The sequence below is a fragment of the Xyrauchen texanus genome, chromosome 36 (genome assembly GCF_025860055.1).
Source record: "Xyrauchen texanus isolate HMW12.3.18 chromosome 36, RBS_HiC_50CHRs, whole genome shotgun sequence".
In the NCBI taxonomy this organism is placed as follows: Eukaryota; Metazoa; Chordata; class Actinopteri; order Cypriniformes; family Catostomidae; genus Xyrauchen; species Xyrauchen texanus.
In genome coordinates this window covers 3,460,471-3,480,885 of record NC_068311.1, presented here as the reverse complement: position 1 = coordinate 3,480,885, position 20,415 = coordinate 3,460,471, and the positions used below count along the sequence as shown (strand labels likewise).

The 20,415-nt window shown below is 39.2% G+C and overlaps 3 protein-coding genes across 8 annotated transcripts in view; all 3 read left to right on the top strand.

The window, feature by feature from the left end:
- LOC127629587 (zinc finger protein 721-like) overlaps positions 1-20,415 on the top strand; it is a 108,098-nt gene that overhangs the window by 23,501 nt on the left and 64,182 nt on the right. The window contains exons 7-8 of one of the 6 annotated variants that reach the window (XR_007968779.1): positions 7,921-8,191; positions 8,433-8,571. The exons of 4 other annotated variants lie outside the window; for them this stretch is intronic. The gene's annotated coding sequence lies outside the window, so the exon portion shown is untranslated. Of the gene's footprint in view, positions 1-7,920; positions 8,192-8,432; positions 8,572-20,415 lie in introns of those variants that run through there. One more of the 6 variants, XR_007968782.1, reaches the window with a different exon arrangement.
- Positions 37-20,415, top strand: part of LOC127629459 (zinc finger protein 721-like) — a 36,427-nt gene continuing 16,048 nt past the window's right edge. Inside the window, exons 1-5 of the mRNA XM_052106562.1 lie at positions 37-305; positions 547-1,305; positions 1,998-2,111; positions 8,433-9,140; positions 10,003-10,068. Coding sequence (XP_051962522.1) covers positions 212-305; positions 547-1,305; positions 1,998-2,111; positions 8,433-9,140; positions 10,003-10,068 — 1,741 coding nt within the window. The 5' untranslated portion in view covers positions 37-211. The remainder of the gene's footprint in view (positions 306-546; positions 1,306-1,997; positions 2,112-8,432; positions 9,141-10,002; positions 10,069-20,415) is intronic.
- The window catches only part of LOC127629457 (zinc finger protein 721-like), an 87,375-nt gene continuing 71,983 nt past the window's right edge, over positions 5,024-20,415 (top strand). The window contains exons 1-2 of the mRNA XM_052106561.1: positions 5,024-5,685; positions 5,943-6,006. The gene's annotated coding sequence lies outside the window, so the exon portion shown is untranslated. The remainder of the gene's footprint in view (positions 5,686-5,942; positions 6,007-20,415) is intronic.

Genomic DNA, 20,415 nt, shown 5'->3' with positions numbered 1-20,415 from the left:
AATTCAGTTACCTATTTATTTTTCATTTGTGCAGATCTGGTTCTTTGGGCCTCCAAACATCACAGCAATAACAATTCACACCTTCATTGAAGCCACTCCCACAACAAATCACCAATAAATTCTGTGAATATTCCCATCATCCTACAAGATAAGTTCTTCAGACCAGCAGGAAGATCTCCAGGTGTAACACCTGAAATCTGTGTGATATAATATGGAAAAGATGGAGTTTGTTAAAGAGGAGAAAGAAGACATGAGTTATCTAGAGCCATACGACATAAAACATGAAGATACTGAGCAACAAATAGGTTGGTGTCCATTCTTGATCCTTCATTATTTACTCCTGAGGAATATTAATGTAACAAAACTTCATGCAGTTCACCAGATTTTGAAGTTAGAAAATATACAAATAACATAGAATAATGCATCTAAATGGAAATAACTTTATACATCAGTTATTTTACTTTTTATAATCACCACAAATTGATACTTGACATCTGTTTTACATTCTCTCCTTTTCTGATTTGTAATTATTTAATATGTTTTTAGACTTCATAAAAGTGAAAGAAGAAAGCCAAGAACTGAATGAAGTGGTGGAGGAACATCAGGATCAGAAGCCTTGTCATTTCTTAAGTGGAGAAACACAAAACCAAACTCAAACAACAGAGGACAAAAACTCTTTCACCTGCTCTCAGTGTGGAAATAGTTTTACACATAAACACACACTTGAGATGCATTTAAGAATTCACACTGGAGAGAAACCTTTCACATGTACTCAGTGTGGCAAGAGTTTTGCACGTAAAGATACTCTAAATAACCACACACGAACTCACACTGGCGAAAAACCTTTTACATGCCCTGAGTGTGGCAATAATTTTTCAAGGTTAAACTGTTTGAAAGCTCATGAGAAAACACACACTGGTATTAAAGATAATTTCTGTTCTGAGTGTGGAAAGGGCTTCATTGCAACCAGCGACTTGAAAAAGCACCAGAGGATTCATACTGGAGAAAAACCTTACAAGTGCTCACATTGTGACCAGTGCTTCGCTTGGTCAGGAAACTTGAAAACACATGAGAGAGTTCATACTGGAGAGAAACCGTACAAGTGCTCTCAATGTGATAAAAGTTTTGCTCAGTCAGGATACCTGAAAACACACGAGAGAGTTCATACTGGAGAAAAACCGTACAAGTGCTCACATTGTGACAAAACTTTTGCTCAGTCAGGACCAATGAAAAAACATCAGAGAATTCATACGGGTAGAAACCGAACCAGTGCAGTGTATGTAGGAGGAGTTTTACCCGATTGCAGTATCTAATTATTGGGGTCTTCCTCCTAAAGTCCACAATCATCTCCACTGTTTTGAGTGTGTTCAGCTCCAGGTTGTTTTGATTACACCAGTGAGCCAGCCGTTCAACCTCCCTTCTGTATACAGACTTATCGTCATCTTGGATGTGGCCGATGACAGTGGTGCCATCTGAAAACATCAGGAGCTGGACCGAGAGATCCTTTGCTGTGCAGTTGTTTGTAAACAGGTAGAAGAGTAGTGGGGAGAGCACACATCCCTGGGGGCACCTGTGCTGATTGTACAGGTGCTGGAAGTGAATTTTCCCTGTCTCACTAGCTGCTGCCTGTCCATCAGAAAGCTGATAATCCACTGACAGATAGACATGGGAACAGAGAGTTGGTGTAATTTAGACTGGAGAATAGCTGGGATGATGGTGTTGAAAGCCAAACTGAACTGAAATGCAGTTGTCCTGCAAACTGAAGTCCACAAAAAGGATCCTTGCATATATCCCTGGTCTGTCCAGATGTTGCAGGATATGATGCAATCCCATGTTGACTGCATCCTTCACAGACCTGTTTGCTCTATAAGTAAATTGAAGGGGATCTAGTGATGTCCTTCAGGTGGGCTAACACCAGTCTCTCAAATGATTTCATGACCACAGACGTCAGGGCGATGGTTCTGTAGTTATTAAGATTTGGGGTTTATTTGGAACAGGAGTGATGATTGAGTGTTTGAAGCAGCAGGGAACTTCACACTGCTGCAGTGATCGGTTTCAGATCTGTGTGAAGATAGTGGCCAGCTGGTTAGCACAGGATTTAAGAGTAGCAGGTGAACTGCCATCTGGGCCCTGTGATTTCCTTGTCTTTTGTTTTCAGAAGACACAGCACACCTCTTCACAGATCTTAAGTGCAGGTTGAGTAGCAGGAGGGGGGTTGCAGGGGGTGTTTGTGTGAAGTGAAGGTCAGAGTGGGTGTGGGGTATGAGATTGGGCCTTTCAAATATACAGTAAAACATTCAAGTCGTCAGCCAGTTGTTGGTCTGCTACAGTGTTGGGGGTAGGAGTCTTGTAGTTCGTAAGTTGTTTCAGGCCTCTCCACACTGATGCAGGGTTGTTAGCTGAAAATTTTTTTTCAGCTTCTAAGAATATCTTATTTTAACCACTCTGATTTCCTTATTCAGTGTGTTCAAGGCCCGATTGTACAAGACTTTATCCCCACCTCTGTAAGCATCCTCTTTGGCCTGACGAAGCTGCCTGTGTTCTGCTATAAACCATGGTTTGTTGTTGTTGTATATTAAATAAGTCCTAGAATGAATGCAAATATCCTCACAGAAACTGATATATGATGTAACCGTACCTGTGAGCTAATTACTAATAAACCACACATGGATCTACACCACAGTTCTTCAGTGTCCGTGTTACAGAAGATTGCCAACTACAGATCCAGCAGTGCTCTTTCACATCACCCATGTCAGAACAGTCCTTCAGCTCCAGGGATGGTGCTGCGCTCCTCTAGTATTTTGGCTCATATTCTTAATAATGATAGTATATGACTAACTGGGGCCCAGGTTTCCTGACCTGGGCCCCAGTTAGTCAAATACAAACTGATTAATCAGAACGTCTGCTAGCAGCCTTGAGATGTCACACAGGTCACATTAACTACAACACATAGAGACTTTATCACCTAGATATCACATAGAGACTGTGTCTGTTCCCCGAACTATCAAAACCCTCACTTCAACAAAACAAACAAATTAAAGATAAACATCATATAAAGATAGGGCTACTAAACATTAGATCTCTTTCTACCAAAGCATTAATTGTAAATTAAATTATTACAAATCATAGTTTATCTACATAGAAAAATTATCTACAGAGAAATCGTATATATGAACAATTTCAGTCAGGATTTAGGCCTCATCACAGTAAAGAGACTGCACTTATCAGAGTTACAAATGACTTGCTCTTATCATCTGATCACGACTGCAATTCATTTCTAGTGCTTTTATATCTTAGTGCTGCATTCAACACGATAGATCACGACATTCTAATGAATAGTCTAGAGAATTATGTTGGCATTTGTGGAGTTGCTTTAGCATGGTTTAGGTCCTATTTATCAGACTGCTAGCACTTTGTCTATGTAAATGAGGAATTGTAAAGTATGGATTGTCACAGGGATCAGTTTCAGGGCCTCTGCTTTTCTCCTTATATATGCTTTCCTAGGGAGATATTATCAGGAATCGTGGAATAAATTTCCACTGTTATGCCGAAGATACCCAACTTTATATTCAAAACCTGATGAGATTTCACAATTCTCCAAATTAGCAGTGTGTATCAATTAAATAAAAGATTGGATGGCCAGAAATTTCCTTATATTAAATTTTGATCACGTGAGTAGGAAAAACATAAGAATTTAAATGAATGTTGAATGATTATCTCAATTAAACTGACCAAAGCTCTGAAAAAGCGTTAGGAGAAATAAATAGTGCAAAGACTCTGAGAGATGGAAATTTGATCATGTGTAAAGACGAAAAACAACAAAAGAAGACACCGAGTATAAATTTTATGCTTGGATTCTCTGTATCATGCACATTGATGAATAGGAAGCCTTGGGAAAGAGGTGTAATAACTGGAATTCCTACAGATGGGCAGTGATGGCTCGGCAGTGGTGGCTCAGCAGTTAAGGCTCTGGGTTACTGACCAGAAGGTCAGAGGTTCAAGCCCCAACACCACCAAGACACCACTGTTGGGCCCTTGAGCAAGGCCCTTGAACCTATCTGCTCCAGGGGCGCCATATCATGGCTGACCCTGCACTCTGACACCAGCTTAGCTGGAATATGTGAAAAAATAAATTATTTCACCATGTATATGCAGAAATGTATGTATAATGTGTGACAATTGATCAATTTATTTATTTATTTTAGATGTACCTGCTGACAAAATGAAAAGCTTCATTGAAGGGGGGAAGGTAATTGGAGAAATTGTTTCAATAGCCTATGTTAAAAATAAATAAAGAAAGGATGGATAGTCTATTGGTTTTGCTTCCGTTTAATGAAGTAAGAACGCCAGAGAGAGTAAAAATAGGCTTTGTAAGTTACCCTGTAAGGCCATACGTTCCTCCTCCAATAAGATGCTTCAAGTGTCAGAAGTATGGTCACGTTAGTGCAGTTTGCAGAGGAAAACAATGATATGCGAGATGTGGGGGTGACCACGAATATGGTAAATGTGATGAAGTAGAGAAGGCAAAATGCTGCAATTGCGGTGGTGAGCATAGTGCTGGATTTGGGGGATGCATTGCTCACAAACATGCTGTGAAAGTTCAATATGTGAGAATATCTGAGGGGTTGACAGACACTGAAGCAGCCCAAAAAGCAAAACAAAATGAACAGGCTCCGACAGTTTTTGTGGGTTCCGGCTCACATTGGGGTGAGAAGTAATGAAGAGGCAGATGTTTTAGCAAAAAAGGCTAGAGAGAGAGAGAGAGAGATGGATGATATCCAGATATCCAGATTCCTTTTAGTAGGTCAGAAATAAAGTTAATAATCAAAAAGAATATTCTGAAATGATGGCAACCGTATTGGGACAGACACATAAAGAAGACATTTGTACGGGAAGAGTATCAGGTGGGAGCAGATTTGAGGATAACATAATTACAAGATTAAGATTGGGCCATACAAGTTTGAACAGTACAAGGCTCTTAGTATGCAAGCATCCAATGGGTCTGTGTGAGGTATGTGTGTTAATGAAACAGTTGAACATGTTATAATGAATGCACTGTATGAAATGTACTGTTGAAAGGAATGAACTAGTAAATAAGGGTGAGCAGTTTACAATTAAAAATGTACTTAATCCAGGTAGACACATAACTGGACGAAGTCTCTATGCGGATATAAGAATCAAGGGTGATTGTATGTAGGTTGGTGGAGTAAGGGAATTGTATGTAGAGTGTCAATGGTTCATTTGGGCTATAGGTGGCGGTAATGCACTTATATGTCTGCGATCCGCCGTAGAATCAGTAGAAGAAGAAGAAGCCGTAAACCGAAGAGCGTCATTGAGTCGGCGCGATTTTTTAGATATTATAGTTGGAGTTCGTTCGCTTTGTATATTTAAATCTGTGGTCAGACACGATTCAGAGAGCACCGATGACACATTAGTAATGCTAACGTCAGAGGCCGTGGTACTGAACGAGCTAGCGTGATTATAGTTCAAAAGGGCAAGTTATCGTAATTATATGAGATAAAAAAAGTTGCAAAATCGCGTTTGTCATCCGCCACAGTGACAGCAAGTGGACTTTTGAGGAGAGTGGAACAACATGGATGTTATTATACCACATTTTTGGCAAGGAGGATGGATTGTATACGTCACGGTCAGGTACAGGAGAGAAGGCTACTAACGTTACATTAGGTAAGACACAAAGTTTTATTTGTACAACTTGGGATGTGGGATCTGTGCGTCCCGGTGTTGTGTCGAAGTCTGTTTCTATATAGAATATATTTTATTTGTAATATTTCTTTAATTCCCACGTTTTAAATGGTATATTATTAACTTATTTATTTTTTGTTAATATGTTGTCCATTTAGCCATTTATTTTTGTATTTACTGCAATTTTTAGTGATGTATAACAAATAATCACATCTATATCTTTTTTGAAAAACATTTAGACAGCAAGGCAAGCTGCTACCATGCTGGTTTCAACTAAAGTTAACTGTGTTGTTATTCTAAAAGGTAAGTATGCACAATTCATTTTATTATGTTATTAAAGTGTTCCATGTAATGCTTGTGTGAGCTTTCTTTCTTATTGAACACAGTATATGACAGTAACATTCTCAGCTGTCAGGATGCGTTCCTCCTGCTATAAAGGGGGTGGTTTTAAGACAAAGATACAACCTAAATACTTGTGTGATGTTATTTTATTTTATCTACATTTTCCGTAAATTGCATTAAAAGCGTACTTGTTGGGACTAGGTTTGCAAAATTCTTGGAATTTTAAAAGTCGGAAATTTTCCAATGGAATTAATGGGAGTAAACTGGACATTTGCAATATTGCTGGTTAGTCTATAACAGGAAACTTAAATGTAGTTGGGGAAAAAAACATCTTGCAGCATAATCTTGGTTAAAACAACCAAATTTTATGCAAATTCAGTTGAATCTCTACCCTGTGAATTCCTCAATCACATGCACACTACTTACTACAGGCTACTTACTACAGCAGGTAAGTCAAGTAAGTTTTGGTGATATTACTAGGGTAAATATATTTGATCTATGTTATTAAAGTTTAACAAGCAAAATACTAAATCAAAAAATGTGTTTATACAGTAGCTTGCTAGACCGTAACACGAATATGCTAAATGTAAGCTAGCTAACACCATTTCATTGACAATTTAAGAGGCTAGCTATCATGCTGCTACTGTTTCTTCTGCCTTGTGCTAGCCAGTTTTCATTTATCATACAAGAACGTAGGTAATATTTTGATTTAGCATGCTGATTGAGGAGTGTTCATCTATTCATCTAGCCTATTTCTATTCATTTGTCTTGAAGCTTGTGTTTTTTACAAGCTTTTTTCTAATCTTATTCTACAGAACAATGCCACGTGCGCCATCTGATGTGTGGATACATTTCACCTCAGCCGATGTAGAAGTAAAGGATGTGTATATTTGCAAATACTGTGCAAAGACATATGTTACGAATGCCTCAAAGATGCAGCAGCATATAGCTAAGTGCCCAAAGGTTTTTCCAAAATGTCCAAAATTCCCCAGCTTAATTTCCCATGGAAAGTTTCTGGAAATGTTCTGCCCCTTTGCAACCCTAGTTGGGACAGAAAACCATCCGATTTAGTTTATTCAAATTTTATTAACTAAAGTGGACAACGGAGTTCTCTTGTGGCCAAATAACACAATTGCATTTCTAAAAATAAAAAAAAGATGGGTTAAGAGGAAAAAGGAGAAATATAATCAATATGTCCAGGTATTGTGCCTTGTGAGAACGGTTGCATATTTAGCCTATATGAGTGAGAACACATTAATTACACATTGGACAATATTTTTAAGCCATGATGTATCAGCTATTTTTCATTTTTGGTTTGGGACCAGTGAAAATTTTGGCAGGGCAAGTTAAAAATCTGAAGCACTTGCCCCTACCGGGCCAGTAGAAAAAATCCTTAGCATTGAGCCCTGGGTAGTGAAATCAAAGTATTCAGGCCAATTCAGGCCATCACTTGTATGCTGCTTTATAAAGCCTCTTTATTTCACAGCAATAGTTCACTGTTTTCACCTCATTCATTATGGTGATGTCTATGATCTCCTGTAAACTGCCACATTAACATCATTGAGACAATTGAACATTTGTTACAGTTTGTTGGTTATGGGGAGAACAAATCTGTTTATATTTATCTTTTACATTTATCTTTTTCCAGTTTTCCTTGTTAGGATTTGGGTATTTTTTTCAAGTAAGGGGACTTTGAACCAAACAGTGTGCTTAAATAAATTTACATATTAAATGAGAAATTCTAAAAGAATGAGATAATGCAAGACATGACAGAGAATGAGAACTGTGAGTAAAATAAAGAAAAATACAGCCTATACATTATTAATTAGTATAGAAATATAAATTCAGTAACCTATTTATTTTTCATTTGTGCAGATCTGGTTCTTTGGGCCTCCAAACATCACAGCAATAACAATTCACACCTTCATTGAAGCCACTCCCACAACAATTCACCAATAAATACTGTGAATATTCCCATCATCCTACAAGAGAAGTTCTTCAGACCAGCAGGAAGATCTCCAGGTGTAACAACTGAAATCTGTGTGATATAATATGGAAAAGATGGAGTTTATTAAAGAGGAGAAAGAAGACATGAGTTATCTAGAGCCATACAACATAAAACATGAAGATACTGAGGAACAAATAGGTTGGTGTCCATTCTTGATCCTTCATTATTTACTCCTGAGGAATATTAATGTAACAAAACTTCATGCAGTTCACTAGATTTTGAAGTTAGAAAATATACAAATAACATAGAACAATGCATCTAAATGGAAATAACTTTATACATCAGTTATTAAAATTTGTATTATCACCACAAAGTGATACTTGACATCTGTTTTACATTCTCTCCTTTTCTGATTTATAATTATTTAATATGTTTTTAGACTTCATAAAAGTGAAAGAAGAAAGCCAAGAACTGAATGAAGTGGTGGAGGAACATCAGGATCAGAAGCCTCGTCATTTCTTAAGTGGAGAAACACAAAACCAAACTCAAACAACAGAGGACAAAAACTCTTTCACCTGCTCTCAGTGTGGAAATAGTTTTACACGTAAACACACACTTGAGATGCACTTGAGAATTCACACTGGAGAGAAACCTTTCACATGTACTCAGTGTGGCATGAGTTTTGCACGTAAAGATACTCTAAATAACCACACACGAACTCACACTGGCGAAAAACCTTTTACATGCCCTGAGTGTGGCAATAATTTTTCAAGGTTAAACTGTTTGAAAGCTCATGAGAAAACACACACTGGTATTAAAGATAATTTCTGTTCTGAGTGTGGAAAGGGCTTCACTGCAACCAGCGACTTGAAAAAGCACCAGAGAATTCATTCTGGAGAAAAACCTTACAAGTGCTCACATTGTGACCAGTGCTTCGCTTGGTCAGGAAACCTGAAAACACATGAGAGAGTTCATACTGGAGAGAAACCGTACAAGTGCTCACAATGTGATAAAAGTTTTGCTCAGTCAGGATACCTGAAAACACATGAGAGATTTCATACTGGAGAAAAACCATATAAGTGCTCTCAATGTGACAAAACTTTTGCTCAGTCAGGACAAATGAAAAAACATCAGAGAATTCATACGGGTAGAAACCGAACCAGTGCAGTCTATGTGGGAGGAGTTTTACTCGATTGCAGTATCTAATTATTCACAAAAAAAGCATTTTTCAGAAAGCAAAGTTCATAAGGAATAATGTGAGATTTAGTTTAATTAAATATAGGAATTTTCCAATCTAAAAGGTTTGCATTAATTACATGTAGTGTAGTTCATTATCTCATTATTAATACACCTTTCAAAACAATCATGTAAAAAATAAACACTTATGCTAAAATGAACTGATTAAAGATAGTTTGTATGAAACAGTTGTGTACTCTTTTCAAATTGAACTGTTACTTTCTTTTGGTTTCTTAAAGCTTATTTCAAACCAGGTTCATTAACACCTGAGCTCTTTCTACATAACACTGATGTATATTCCCTATATATGTACTGTGTGTGTGTGTGTGTGTGTATATATATATATATATATATATATATATATATATATATATATATATATAAAATGTGAATACATACACATTTACATTTATGCATTTGGCAGACGCTTTTATCCAAAGCGACTTACAGAGCCCTTATTACAGGGACAATCCCCCCGGAGCAACCTGGAGTTAAGTGCCTTACTCAAGGACACAATGGTGGTGGCTGTGGGGATCGAACCAGCGACCTTCTGATTACCAGTTATGTGCTTTAGACCACTACACCACCACCACTCCATAAACATGGACTCCACACCACTCCATATATATATATATATATATATATATATATATATATATATTTTAGTTACGTTCCGAGGGACGTATATTATATCATTGTGATGGTGATATTTAAATGTGGTTTATTGTGTGTTGTGTCTCCCTGTGTATTTCCTTGTCACTTTTGCTCTCCAGTTAAGCAGGATAATGAGACACACCTGTTGTTCATCACCCTTGATTGGCTCAGCCTAGGAATGGAGAGTACAAGAGGAGAGAGAGAATTTTCTCCTGCATTAGTTATTCTATCTCTTGGTCCCAGCATTACAATTGTTGTGTTAATGTGAGTAGAATAACAGTCTTGTCAGTTGTCTTTAAGTTTGAGTTGATTAACCAAATGTCATTTGCAGTTGTTTACACAAGTTTATTACCCCAGTTTTACTCTGATAAAACCTTGGGGAGGAGTCAGTGTTGGGGTGTTCCTCCTAAAGTCCACAATCATCTCCACTGTTTTGAGTGTTGTTCAGCTCCAAGTTGTTTTGATTACACCAGTGAGCCAGCCGTTCAACCTCCCTTCTGTATACAGACTTATCGTCATCTTGGATGTGGCCGATGACAGTGGTGCCATCTGAAAACATCAGGAGCTTGACAGAGAGATCCTTTGCTGTGCAGTTGTTTGTAAACAGGGAGAAGAGTAGTGGGGAGAGCACACATCCCTGGGAGCACCTGTGCTGATTGTACAGGTGCTGGAAGTGAATTTCCGTGTCTCACTAGCTGCTGCCTGTCCATCAGAAAGCTGGTAGTCCACTGACAGATAGACATGGGAACAGAGAGTTGGTGTAATTTAGACTGGAGAATAGCTGGGATGATGGTGTTGAAAGCCAAACTGAACTGAAATGCAGTTGTCCTGCAAACTGAAGTCCACAAAAAGGATCCTTGCATATATCCCTGGTCTGTCCAGATGTTGCAGGATATGATGCAATCCCACGTTGACTGCATCCTTCACAAACCTGTTTGCTCTATAAGTAAATTGAAGGGGATCTGGGGGGGCTAACATGTCTCTCAAATGATTTCATGACCACAGACGTCAGGGCGATGGGTCTGTAGTTATTAAGTCCTGTGAATTTGGGTTTCTTTGGAACAGGAATGATGATTGCAATGATGATTGTGTTTGAAGCAGCAGGGAACTTCACACTGCTCCAGTGATCGGTTTCAGATCTGTGCGAAGATGGTGGCCAGCTGGTTAGCACCGGATTTAAGAGAAGCATGTGAAATTCCATCTGGGTCCTGTGATTTCCTAGTCTTTTGTTTTCAGAAGACCCAGCACACCTCTTCACAGATCTTAAGTGCAGGTTGAGTAGCAGGAGGGGGGTTGCAGGGGGTGTTTGTGTGAAGTGAAGGTCAGAGTGGGTGTGGGGTATGAGATTGGGCCTTTCAAATATGTAGTAAAACATTCAAGTCGTCAGCCAGTTGTTGGTCTGCTACAGTGTTGGGGGTAGGAGTCTTGTAGTTCGTAAGTTGTTTCAGGCCTCTCCGCACTGATGCAGGGTTATTAGCTGAAAAAAAAATTTCAGCTTCTAAGAATATCTTATTTTAACCACTCTGATTTCCTTATTCAGTGTGTTCCAGGCCCGATTGTACAAGACTTTATCCCCACCTCTTTAAGCATCCTCTTTGGCCTCACGAAGCTGCCTGTGTTCTGCTATAAACCATGGTTTGTTGTTGTATATTAAATAAGGCCTAGAATGAATGCACATATCCTCACAGAAACTGATATATGATGTAACAGTATCTGTGAGCTCATCCAGATTGGTGTCTGCAGCCTCAAAATCACTCAATCAGTGCAGTCAAAGCAGGACTTCCCCTACTCCCCACCAGATGTCTCTCTCACCCGAGTTCTGAGAGCATAATGAACTAAACTTCCCAGCATGCCTACCTGGACTGATTACACTCACACCTGTTCCCAATTTCAAGGACAATTTAAGCCTTTTGATTACGTCTTGTTCACCTGGATTTGTACTTTGAATGTTTGCTACCTGCCCTGAACACTGCCTTTTTATGACCTTGTCTCTCTTCTGCCTGTGCTGTTTGATTGCTGGAGATTTACCCTGCCTGTCTGTTTATTATTTGCACATTTACTAATAAACCACACATGGATCTACACCCTAGTTCTTCGGAGTCTGTGTTACAGAAGACTGCCAACTACAGATCCAGCGGTGCTCTTTCACATCACCCATGAAACTCTACCCTTGCACTTCTAGATCTCAAAAGCTGTGTCCTGCATAGCTCTCGAGGAATGGCGACATTGGCTGGAGGGGCAAAACATTCTTTCCCTTGTGCTATCAGACCATCGAAACCTCGAATATTTACGTTCGCCGAAAAGACTGAATCAGGCAGACAAAGTGTGCTTTGTTCTTTACCCGTTTCAAATTTACCAATACATATCGTCCTGGTAAAAAGAATTCCAAAGCCGATGCTCTCTCTCATCAGTTTGAGTCTGACTCCCAAGATCAGACATTGGAACCTACCATCCCCACGTCATTAATCTTAGCCCCAGTCCAATGGGACATCCTGACCGAAATCGCCCAAGCTCAGATTCAGGACGCGACTCCCCCTGACTGCCCTCATGTTAAGACCTATGTACCATGACTCCTTCGGGAAAGGACCTTTCGATGGGTCCATACTACCACAAGTTATAGACACTCAGGTATCGCAGCCAAACTTCAACTGCTTCGGAACGGTTTCTGGTGGAACACAATGCAGGCTGAAACCATCTCTTACGTCAAAACTGTCCCACCTGTGCAGCAAACATATCCAACCTTGGTCTCATATCGCCATCGACTTTATCACTGATCTCCCAAGGTAACACCATCATTCTAACTATTATTGATCGGTTCTCTAAAGCATTTTGACTAATCCCTCTGCTTAAGCTGCCCACAGCCTTCGAGACTGCTGAACATCTTCTGCATCAGATGTTTCGATTCTACAGACCATAGACTGTAAAAAAAGATGGACAACGCACCTTCGCTCTTTTCCATTGGTGAGAACTGAAGCCACCAGTGTCCCGATATGGCACTGACATCTTGGGACTTGAGTCTGCGCAGTTGCGATTTCGGGACCAAACCTGCGCAGTAGTGAGCAAGAAGTAAAGCCGCGAAATCAAGGCTCAGCGGTTAAGGCTCTGGGTTACTGATCAGAAGGTCAGGGGTTCAAGCCCCAACACCACCAAGACACCACTGTTGGGCCCTTGAGCAAGGCCCTTGAACCTATCTGCTCCAGGGGTGCCGTATCATGGCTGACCCTGCACTCTGACCCCAGCTTAGCTTAGCTGGGATATGTGAAAAATAAATAATTTCACCATGTATATGCAGAAATGTATGTATAATGTGTGACAATTGATCAATTAAATTAAAATTAAATTAAATCAATCGCAAGCACACGCCCCTGCACTTTTCACTTATGATGGTGTGAAATAATTAATTATAGAAATTTAGATATTAAATTCAAAGCTCCAATCTCCTCAGTCCTCCGAAGATCCCGAAAAAAAGTCAGTTGGTGCTTCAGTGACTACTTCGCTCAGAGAACCTGTCAATCACAGCTGTCAATCATGATGTCACAGCACCGTTTTTATAGCATCAAATAACTAACTAAAAACAAACACTTGAAATTACATCAACGTGATAGAAACTATCTTTGGAAAAAAGATATGTGAAGTGTAATTTAATTGTTCAGTTGGTCTCACGTCCCATTGAATAACACGGGGAGGCGGGGTTTATGACCTATACTAGGACCAGTCACCGGGGGGCGATCGAGACATTTTGGCTTCACTTTTGAGGGCTTGTGCGGCACACTTGCTACAGACTATCTGATGACATCGTATCCGACAGGGGTCCTCAGTTTACATCTTGGGTCTGGAAGGCATTCTTTCAACATCTCAACATCAGCTTCACTTCAGGATACCATCTACAATCAAATGAAGATTTATTCTTTCTTAGAATATACAGTGAGGAAAATAAGTATTTGAACACCCTGCTATTTTGCAAGTTCTCCCACTTAGACATCATGGAGGGGTCTGAAATTGTCATCATAGGTGCATGTCCACTGTGAGAGACATAATCTAAAAAAAAAAAATCCAGAAATCACAATGTATGATTTTTTAACTATTTATTTGTATGATACAGCTGCAAATAAGTATTTGAACACCTGAGAAAATCAATGTTAATATTTGGTACAGTAGCCTTTGTTTGCAATTACAGAGGTCAAACGTTTCCTGTAGTTTTTCACCAGGTTTGCACACACTGCAGGAGGGATTTTGGCCCACTCCTCCACACAGATCTTCTCTAGATCAGTCAGGTTTCTGGGCTGTCGCTGAGAAACACGGAGTTTGAGCTCCCTCCAAAGATTCTCTATTGGGTTTAGGTCTGGAGACTGGCTAGGCCACGCCAGAACCTTGATATGCTTCTTACAGAGCCACTCTTGGTTATCCTGGCTAGTGCTGGGTCATTGTCATGTTGGAAGACCCAGCCTCAACCCATCTTCAATGCTCTAACTGAGGTAAGGAGGTTGTTCCCCAAAATCTCGCAATACATGGCCCCGGTCATCCTCTCCTTAATACAGTGCAGTCAGCCCTGTCCCATGTGCAGAAAAACACCCCCAAAGCATGATGCTACCACCCCCATGCTTCACAGTAGGGATGGTGTTCTTGGGATGGTACTCATCATTCTTCTTCCTCCAAACACGGTTAGTGGAATTATGACCAAAAAGTTCTATTTTGGTCTCATCTGACCACATGACTTTCTCCCATGACTCCTCTGGATCATCCAAATGGTCATTGGCAAACTTAAGTCGGGCCTTGACATGTGCTGGTTTAAGCAGGGGAACCTTCCGTGCCATGCATGATTTCAAAGCATGGCGTCTTAGTGTATTACCAACAGTAACCTTGGAAGCGGTGGTCCCAGCTCTTTTCAGGTCATTGACCAGCTCCTCCCGTGTAGTTCTGGGCTGATTTCTCACCTTTCTTAGGATCATTGAGACCCCACGAGGTGAGATCTTGCATGGAGCCCCAGTCCGAGGGAGATTGACAGTCATGTTTAGCTTCTTCCATTTTCTAATGATTGCTCCAACAGTGGACCTTTTTTCACCAAGCTGCTTGGCAATTTCCCGTAGCCCTTTCCAGCCTTGTGGAGGTGTACAATTTTGTCTCTAGTGTCTTTGGACAGCTCTTTGGTCTTGGTCATGTTAGTAGTTGGATTCTTACTGATTGTATGGGGTGGACAGGTGTCTTTATGCACCTAATGACCTCAAATAGGTGCATCTAATTTAGGATAATAAATGGAGTGGAGGTGGACATTTTAAAGGCAGACTAACAGGTCTTTGAGGGTCAGAATTCTAGCTGATAGACAGGTGTTCAAATACTTATTTGCAGCTGTATCATACAAAAAAATAGTTAAAAAATCATATATTGTGATTTCTGGATTTTTTTTTTTAGATTATGTCTCTCACAATGGACTTGCACCTATGATGACAATTTCAGACCCCTCCATGATTTCCAAGTGGGAGAACTTGCAAAATAGCAGGGTGTTCAAATACTTATTTTCCTCACTGTATATATTGTCATCGTTATCTGCTTTGGGCAGAGTATGCCCAGAATTCCCTTGAGAAGTCGTCCACGGGAATGAACCCCTTTCAATGTGTGCTGGGATTTCAACCCCCACATTCCCCTGCACAGGAGAACCCACAGAGCTACCGGCCATCAATGACTGGCTTCAATGAATGCTAAGAAGTGTGGAACCAAGCTCATGTCCATCTCCAAAGGGCAGTTAGGAAACAGAAGGTACAGGCTGATCGCCATCGACCCCCAATAGTGGCGGGATATAAACACTCACCAGAATAAACAAAGAAAATTCCTGTGGCGAGTAGAAAGGCTTACAGTTAGTAAAGAGCGCTACCAAATTAGGACTGCACATCTTAACGTTGTTACATCTGCACACGAACTTTCATTGATGTAAAAGCATGTTACACCGCCTCTCGTTTTCCCCTTTAAATCCACGATGCAATACGCTCTGAGCAGCGGGAAGCCTGGCAGTTGTAACTTGCTGTCTGGAATGGCTTCACTCAGCCAGGTTTCTGTGAAGCACAAGGCAGCAGAGTTTGAAAATTCCTTGTTTGTACGTGTGAGGAGATGTAGTTCGTCTGTTTTGTTAGGAAGAGAGTGGAGATTCACTAGATAAATACTCTGCAGCACTGTTCGAAAGCAGCACCGACAGAGTTTGACTAGTGCGCTAGCTTGTCTCCCTCGCCTCTGGCTAAAATATCCAGCAAAGTGTCTGAATAGTCATAAACTGGGAAAAGATTGTCTGGTATATGCTGGTGAGAAAATAACTTTACACCAGTCTTCTGCTGTCCAATCCTTGTACTTCTTGCAGAATTTCAGTCTGTCCTTGATGTTTTTCTTGGCGAGAAGTTGCTTTGACACCAGGCCATTGTCCAAAAGTTTTTGCCTCACTGTGCACGCAGATGCAGTCACACCAACCTGCTGCCAATATTGAGCTCTACACTGGTGTTGACATGATTCAATAGCTGACTCCTCAGGAGGAGATGGTCCTGGCACTTGCTGGACACTCTGGGACATCCTGAAGCCTTCTTCACTGCAGTTGAACCTCTCTCCTTGAAGTTCTTAATGACCCGGTAAATGGTTCTTTCAGGTGCAATATTTTTTGCAGCAATTTTCTTGCATGTGAGGCCATTTTGATGCAAATCCAGGATGGCTGCACATCTTTCTTTAGAGGTAACCGTTGCTAACAAGAACCCAATGATTGGAAGCACTTCTTCCCTCCTTTTATAGCAATCAGTCTGCTCTTATAATCCAATCAGAATGATCAAGTGATTTCACCTGACTAGTACTCGTTCACACTTTCCCAGGTGCTGCTGATACGATTAGTGAAATTATGTTAGCTGGTCATTTTCTGCCAGGACCAAAAAACTTCATTTTTTTTTTGGCCAATGAAGCTTTTTGCAATTATTTAAAATGCATCTGATCACGCTGCACAATAATCTAGAAACAATGTGAATCAACACCACAACAACTGAAGCAGAAAACTTTGCGAAACAAAAAAATGTCTGTCACTGCCAAAACTTTTGCGATGTTTCTTTTAACACTTGGGAGTTTGTGCTGCCTCTGCATGGTGTCTTTTCTACCCCTTTCTTTGTAGTATACTACATCTAGCACCTTAGTATGCTGCTCTGTTAGCTCACTGATTTGACCGATTTTGATTGCTTTTGCGAGGGTCAAATCGCATTCTCTGAGCTATACTCTTCTCACACTGTCATTACTTATACCTCACACCAGTCTATGGTAACGAACATGACACTTGCAGTGTATATTTATCATAACGAATTCACTACAATTGATAAACTGTGTTTTCTTAATGACATGAATAACACTGAAGGCCTTGAATTTTAATGCACTGCCTGCCACTGTATTGTGGTAGCACTTTAAAATAAGGATACATTTGTTAACATTAGTTAACAACATTAGCTAACATGAACTAATAATGAATAATACTTTTTCAGCTTTTATTAATATTGGTTAATGTTCATTTCAAGACATGATTTTTTAAATGCAATATGAACGAACATTATCAATGAAACATTTTATTTTAAAGAACTAACATTAACAAAGATGAATAAAAACTGTAAAAGTATTGTGTTCATTGTTAATGATACCTAATGAATTAACAAATGCTACGTTAATATAAAGTGCTATTGATATTGTAGACTGTAACTGTATTTTTAGGCAGAAAACATGTTTTTATAACCACAAAATTCTGATTTTTATCACCATAGTTCTGAAATAGTTCCCAATAAGATTTGCATTCCCTCACAATAAGTTTACCATGGTTTTACCATAGTAACCATGTTTTAACCATGATATTCATCGTGAAACCATAGTGATAATACAGACGGTTGAAAACTCTGGTAGGAAAAATCATAATTTTGTGGTTATTGTGGCTTTACTACACACATACCATAGTAGTTACTGTAGTAAAACCATGGCTTTACTGTTTTTCTTTTGTGTGTGTGTGTGTGTGTGTGCAGAAACCATGTTTTAAATACAGTGCATTGTATCCATATAATTATCATGTATACTATGCATTAACCATGGTTAATCTTGGTTACTATGGTTTTACCATGGTATTTGTAGTAAAACCGTAATGACCACACAAAGATGATTCTTATTACCATAGTTTTCGTTTTCCTGTGATATTACTATGTTTTTTCTAGGAATATCAAGGTTAAAATATAGTTACTGTAGTAAAACCATGGTAAATATATTGCGAGGGAACGCAAAAGCATTTCAGAAAAAGAAAAATAATCCAGCTCACATTCCAGAAGACATCTCAAAGCGCTCCAATAAAAAAAGCACCCTTGAATGCAAATCAATGTAGAATTCTACTTTAGCTATACAGCGCCCTCTCGAGGGTGACAGATTCATTGTGTTCACGACAGTGTAGACGCGTTTGCGGCAGCAGTTTGACGATAGCACAAAAAACAATCCGAAGAAGAGAGAGAGAACAAATACTACAAAGGTAAACAAATACATCTGAATAGAGGTTGTTGGAGCGTTCCATTAAACTCTTAATTATTAACTTTCTTAATTATTCCAACATTCTTTAGATGTACTAAAGTCAAATATTTGATGACATGAGTGTACCTTCATTTACTATTACTATTATTTTGAATAGCCATGTAAAATTAAACAAATTGTGATAACAATTTTACCTGGTCGCCAAAAGTAGTTAGTTAGTTTACCTGATAAAATGTAATCTTTTGCTGACCCTTAATGCTTTGCAGAGCTAATGTGTGCTTCTAAATCACTTGCACCTTTATTAGCAACTGACACATATGTGCCAGCTTTACATGTCATACTGCTTCCCACGGATCTCGACCTGGACGAAAGCATAGGAATTTTTTTGTGCAAATCTTCTGTAAATTTACACTTTCGTTTGGGCATTGTTTCCACTCAGCTGTAATTTGCTGCTACTATCAAGCAACTGTTTGGCAGGAATTTGGCCAATAGTTGCTGCAAGCCTCTGGTAATCGACCAAATGGTGTGCGAGAAGTCAAGGCTTACAAAGAGGGGTTAAAGCAGGGGTGGGCAACTATTTTGGCAAAGGGGCCACATTGGGCTTTAACCTGGGTATACGCACCCCTTTTTGAGCACAAACCATGAAAATGTCTTACCTGAACTTAATATGGTTGTATTTTCTGAACCCTTTGGAGTATGGACACAGTTGTAGTATCTTTTGAAAGAAGACACTTTGGGCTTTATTTCCCAAGTTCCATAATTAATATATGTTGTTATTTTTTAAAGTTAGAGATGCTGAAATTTATAGTAATGGAAATATTTTGTGCTGAACGTGTTTTTATAATCTAAAAAAACAGTAATGAAAGTCCCAAGACAACCCAGAAATACAAGGTTCTCAAAGCCACACGTCTAAAGAAGTTACGTTTCAAATTTGAAGATGATCTAACTAAAAATTAGGCTCCTGTGAGCTTTTGTCTCTGAAACAGAGTAAAATTAAGGCTCCACCTTTCAAGACGGCACAAAATTTGACCACACTTCCTGGCTGTTTTAATAAAACTACGCCGCATTTTAAAAAATAGACTTTGGAGACAGGCTCATTTTGTTTACAGGACTCTAATATATAAGATAATATGCAGTTTTACAACATGAATGCTGCTCAGATTGCATAGATTTTTTAAGAACGACGACGAAGGGTAATTCTTTCAGGCGAGATTGCATATAAACAATGGAGAATATATCAATATTTCTCAGCATGAACCTTAGTTCAAATGTACCTTTGAATCTCAGTGAATATGTTCTGATGGACATGGCAATGATAGATTTGATTTTGTTCAATACGGTTACTTAATTTCTCATTTGATTCCATACAAGTGATTATTAAAATCACTTGTATGGACAAAAAGTGCTATTGGATGTTTTTCAATGAACGCTTGACATGGACAATTGACCCAAGTGTGGCGAACTGGATTCATCTGGTGATCGCGATTTCATAATAAAGGTTTGAAGTCCCGTTTTGATATTTTCATTTGTACTCCTGGCACAAATAACTAAATTACTGTTTCTGGAGCATTGCTATCGTATCATTTGTTAACATTAATACAATTTATAGACGGTAAATTATATATTAAATGTAAGCAGAGTGACGTCACTCCCGAGTGCGGTGAAATTGCGTATCAACAGGTTAAGAAGTGCTTGGGGTGGTCAAATTGTTTTCCTTTTGAGATACAATGTTATGCATTGATTTGGTTTTTGCATCTTTTAAGCCCAGAAATAATTGTGTACTCCATTTTCTGAAGTGTATCTGTGACTAGTGGAACTATTCTGCAATTGCCTAAAGTATTTTATTGCTCTACAAAGGTAGATACTTTTACATCAGGCATTAAAAACTGAATAAAGGCTGAGCTTATAAATGTATTTTATCATCTCTACTTCCCTGTTAATTTATTATTCAATTTATCCCTCTGGGGTCGACGGACGTGCCGGCGCGTCCTGCTGGATTTTTTCATCATTACAGCAGAATCAAC